Below are 5,531 nucleotides of genomic sequence, written 5' to 3' on the forward strand. Positions count from 1 at the left end.
CCTATCCTTGTGCCACCGGCCCTGATCTCTGCCTATCCTTGCCTGCCACCGGCCCTGATCTCTGCCTATCCTTGCCTGCCACCTGCCCTGACCTCTGCCTATCCATGCCGGTCACCTGCCCTGACCTCTGCCTAATCTTGCCTGCAACCTGCCCTGATCTCTGCCTATCCTTGCCTGGCACCTTCCCTGACCTCTGCCTATCCTTGCCTGACCTCTGCCTATCCTTGCCTGCCACCTGCCCTGATCTCTGCCTATCCTTGCCTGCCACCTGCCCTGATCTCTGCCTATCCATGCCTGCCACCTGCCCTGACCTCTGCCTATCCTTGCCTGCCACCTGCCCTGATCTCTGCCTATCCATGCCTGCCACCTACCCTGACCTCTGCCTATCCTTGCCTGCCACCGGCCCTGACCTCTGCCTATCCTTGCCTGCCACCTGCCCAACCTCAACCAGCTATAGTACCATTTACCTGTTTCCACATCTTACAGCAATGTTGCCCCAGGGCCACCAGGCCCAACATCCCATCACTCCTTTGCGGGGTGCTCTGGTGAAGACCCAACATCACTTAAACTCCATGCCTCAGGTGAGCCCCCCCATACCTGCCAGGGGTGTCGCCCGTAACAACCTTCAGCCGAAACCCGAACACGGGGACTGCTTTGGCTACAAAAAAGGGTTTTTAAAGGGCCACACAAAGGGGGTGATCCATAAACCGCATATCCTTGCCTGCCCCCTGCCCTGCTCTCTGCCTATCCTTGCCTGCCACCTGCCCTGATCTCTGCCTATCCATGCCTGCCACCTGCCCTGACCTCTGCCTATCCTTGCCTGCCACCTGCCCTGATCTCTGCCTATCCATGCCTGCCACCTACCCTGACCTCTGCCTATCCTTGCCTGCCACCGGCCCTGACCTCTGCCTATCCTTGCCTGCCACCTGCCCAACCTCAACCAGCTATAGTACCATTTACCTGTTTCCACATCTTACAGCAATGTTGCCCCAGGGCCACCAGGCCCAACATCCCATCACTCCTTTGCGGGGTGCTCTGGTGAAGACCCAACATCACTTAAACTCCATGCCTCAGGTGAGCCCCCCCATACCTGCCAGGGGTGTCGCCCGTAACAACCTTCAGCCGAAACCCGAACACGGGGACTGCTTTGGCTACAAAAAAGGGTTTTTAAAGGGCCACACAAAGGGGGTGATCCATAAACCGCCCAAATAGCGTAACATGGCCACTAGATGGCGCCGAGGGCTATAGGAATTTCCTGTGCTCTATGGCTCCATCTAGTGGCCACGACTTGCTATGAATCACATTCACACGGCTGTCTGCTACGCGAACGGTTTATGGATCAGCCCCCAAAGTTTGGTCACCCAACCTAGAGAAGCACGGGGACCCAGTGATGACATCATCGGGGACTAAAACAAGGTCTGTAATGAAAATGGAAAGATTTAATTTAACAATGACATCATCATGTGATTCGGGCCCCCCGGGGCCCCCCCTCCCTGCTGTTATTCTGTAACATATGAAGTCTGTCGGCAGCTGTTTGTTATTTTAGGCGGTTCAAAGGTCAAACACAAGCACAGGCCATTGAACCTGAAAGGCTTTTTAACCTCTTTGCATATTCTATTGAAAGCTATAAAAAAAAATAGACACTTTGGGGTCCATTTATAAACTGTTCACGGGGCCCCTCAGTGTGCGTGAACGTTCGCTCTGTGCGGATATATGCCAAAACAAACGTTTTTTAGGTGTTTCTTTATAAGGCCAAGTGATTCCCGTGTACGAAACGCAGCTAAAGAACGTTCGTTTTGACGTATATCCGCACCGATCGAACGTTCACATATCTTCTCCCTGCAAATTGTTTATAAATGGACCCCTTTCATTTCCAGGCGTCCCTCGATTCTCCCACATATCATGTACACGGATCTCGTGTCTGCACCGTGACTGCGCGTTACAAAAAGTACAAAAATGTAAGTAAAATATTCACTGAAATCTTTATCTGCGGCGCGGCGATCTTCCAATCACAGGAGCCCCAAAATGTCACGTGACTGGGAGATAATGTCAATGATTCATCGGGCGCCTGGGAGTTTGGTTCACTTTAAAAGCACAGGACGGGTTCCGGTTCTACGATGAGCGACCAGAAAGAATACAACGCCCTCAGCGGGATTCTTCAGCGTCCATAAAAAGCCGTCAGGCATTGGATTGGTCACAATGGGGTCACATGGTGGGAATGGGTCACATGGGAGGGTGGGGTCACATAGTGGGAATGGGTCACTTGGGAGGGGTCACATGGGAGGGGAGAGGGTCACATGATTGGAATAGGTCACATGGTGGGGAGGGAGGGGTCACATGGGAGGGGAGAGGGTCACATGATTGGAATAGGTCACATGGTGGGGAGGGAGGGGTCACATGGGAGGGGAGAGGGTCACATGATTGGAATAGGTCACATGGTGGGGAGGGAGGGGTCACATGGGAGGGGAGAGGGTCACATGATTGGAATAGGTCACATGGTGGGGAGGGAGGGGTCACATGGGAGGGGAGAGGGTCACATGATTGGAATAGGTCACATGGTGGGGAGGGAGGGGTCACATGGGAGGGGAGAGGGTCACATGATTGGAATAGGTCACATGGTGGGGAGGGAGGGGTCACATGGGAGGGGAGAGGGTCACATGATTGGAATAGGTCACATGGTGGGGAGGGAGGGGTCACATGGGAGGGGAGAGGGTCACATGATTGGAATAGGTCACATGGTGGGGAGGGAGGGGTCACATGGGAGGGGAGAGGGTCACATGATTGGAATAGGTCACATGGTGGGGAGGGAGGGGTCACATGGGAGGGGAGAGGGTCACATGATTGGAATAGGTCACATGGTGGGGAGGGAGGGGTCACATGGGAGGGGAGAGGGTCACATGATTGGAATAGGTCACATGGTGGGGAGGGAGGGGTCACATGGGAGGGGAGAGGGTCACATGATTGGAATAGGTCACATGGTGGGGAGGGAGGGGTCACATGGGAGGGGAGAGGGTCACATGATTGGAATAGGTCACATGGTGGGGAGGGAGGGGTCACATGGGAGGGGAGAGGGTCACATGATTGGAATAGGTCACATGGTGGGGAGGGAGGGGTCACATGGGAGGGGAGAGGGTCACATGATTGGAATAGGTCACATGGTGGGGAGGGAGGGGTCACATGGGAGGGGAGAGGGTCACATGATTGGAATAGGTCACATGGTGGGGAGGGAGGGGTCACATGGGAGGGGAGAGGGTCACATGATTGGAATAGGTCACATGGTGGGGAGGGAGGGGTCACATGGGAGGGGAGAGGGTCACATGATTGGAATAGGTCACATGGTGGGGAGGGAGGGGTCACATGGGAGGGGAGAGGGTCACATGATTGGAATAGGTCACATGGTGGGGAGGGAGGGGTCACATGGGAGGGGAGAGGGTCACATGATTGGAATAGGTCACATGGTGGGGAGGGAGGGGTCACATGGGAGGGGAGGGGTCACATGGGAGGGGAGGGGTCACATGGGAGGGGAGGGGTCACATGGGAGGGGTTCAGTCTGTCATTACACTACAACAGGATCACTTGAAAACCATTTAGAAAAGTGTCCGATATAAAATATAAAAGGGAGTGAAGGTCATAACTTAAATATCTCGTCCTCCCGATCCCGCAGGGCCGACGCGCGGGGGGTCACCGTTAAAGGGACGGGTCCGAGTAATGAGCGTTGCTGCGTCTGCGGGGAGCCCTCCCGAGACCGGCTGAAGGAAGGGTTCTGGTAGCCAACCACCGACACTGCGTCTTCCTCTGCGGCACCTCTGGGGGGAGGAAAGAAAAGAAACCCGATCACCAAAATCTCATCCATGTCATTTCCGTGTTCTGTCACTTTAAATCCGCAGCTTTCATTACAGTGATCCCCAGTGATCCCGCCTCCTTCAGCCACTTCCTGTTACAAGGTGACAACGCTCTATCCCCATCTCCCAACTGTGCCCCTGTCATTGTCACCCTGTCACATGGGCTTTTATTTCAACACACATTAAGCAGACATGACCCGCTGTTGTCACCATCAGAAAACCTCCCCTAAGATATACAATGTAGCCAGGAAGTGGCCGCAGGCAGGTCGCAGGAGATCAGCATTATAGTATATAACACAATGATTATATTAAATAAAGTCTGTGCCCCCCTGTAGTACCTCTAAGCCACCACAAGAGGTCCTCAGTCTACCAGGCTGAATGATGCTCATACTGAGGGCATACTGTGAGTGCGACGCATGACCCCGCCCACAGCACTGAGGACCGCCAATCACTGGAGAGGACCCTGCACATCATGTGACCTGGAAAAGGGGCGTATACAGACAAATATCCCCCATCAAGGGAGCTGGAGCCTGGAGTTGCCCTTTACAGCTATGCTAACCGTACTGCTTGGGTGGATGAGCACCAGAAGGGGCGGGGCTACTTACCTTTCCTGGAGAAAATGCTGCACCGGGCTCCCTCCGGTGCTTTAGGTTGTGAGGGCAGATCAGCCGCAGAGAACTCTAACCCTCCTCTTCCGTAACGATATCCCATGGCCACGTACCTTACCTTCAGACCTGCAGGCACCACCGCGGCGAGCCGGGAGCAGCATTTTCTCCACTCCGATACAACCAATGTAACCCGTCCCTGACCGTGAGGACCAATGGGAGGAGAGGAAAGGATACCATGTATCTCATGGATGATACAAAGCATCTGCTGCCACCTGCTGGTTACCAGTGGTACTGCTTGTGGCTGTATCCAGCATCTCCATGGCTTCGAGGGGCAAGGTGACAACACTCTGGGGTATTTGGCTGCGCACTCGGTTCTGGGGTCTCTTTATCTCTCTCTTTCTGCCGTCTCTCCAGCCGCCCGGCATCTGGATCTGCATTATATTAAGGGGGTGGCCAGTGTGCTGGGACAAGCGCCATTAGTACCCAAGGCATGCCAAAGTACCCCCCCCCCCTAGTGACCACCTCCCGTCATAACCACTCCCCCTTCCTGTGACCACCTCCCATCATAACCTCTTCCCCTTCCCGTGACCACCTCCCGTCATAACCTCTCCCCCTTCCTGTGACCACCTCCCGTCATAAGCTCTCCCCCTTCCTGTGACCACCTCCCATCATAACCTCTCCCCCCTCCTGTGACCACCTCTTCTGCCTACTCCTCAGTCCGGCCCTGCGTTGCCAAACTCAACTTAGGGGGATGTCGAGATTTGCATATGGCAGCCGGCTCTGTATCGGGCCTCTGACCTGGATCACCACTGAGAGAGATTTCCTCTCACTTCCTGTCCCGGTGACCACACAGGAAATAAGGGGGAAATCTCCCCAAAAGGGGACACAGGCACCAATCGAAACCTTTCCCCCTCGTTTTCTGGTTGAAGGAACATCATGTAGCCCTTTCCCAGTATCCCTGGCCCCGCCCCCTTTCAATCATGGTAGTGCTACATGTGGGCGTGTCTGTGTGCAAACCCCTCCCACCTACAGGACTCACATGCTCTCCCCCTCCCGTATCTTCTTCACGGCAGCCCTCTTG

General features: G+C 54.8%; 1 protein-coding gene across 1 annotated transcript in view; it reads right to left on the reverse strand.

Annotated features, from left to right (window-relative positions):
- Positions 1-3,628: 3,628 nt before the first annotated feature.
- LYSMD1 (LysM domain containing 1) overlaps positions 3,629-5,531 on the reverse strand; it is a 2,452-nt gene continuing 549 nt past the window's right edge. Inside the window, exons 2-3 of the mRNA XM_018573673.1 lie at positions 5,490-5,525; positions 3,629-3,806 (exon numbers count right to left, since the gene is read on the reverse strand). Coding sequence (XP_018429175.1) covers positions 3,629-3,806; positions 5,490-5,525 — 214 coding nt within the window. The remainder of the gene's footprint in view (positions 3,807-5,489; positions 5,526-5,531) is intronic.

This window comes from Nanorana parkeri, unplaced genomic scaffold, assembly GCF_000935625.1.
Source record: "Nanorana parkeri isolate BGI_ZX_2015 unplaced genomic scaffold, ASM93562v1 scaffold2484, whole genome shotgun sequence".
NCBI lineage: Eukaryota > Metazoa > Chordata > Amphibia > Anura > Dicroglossidae > Nanorana > Nanorana parkeri.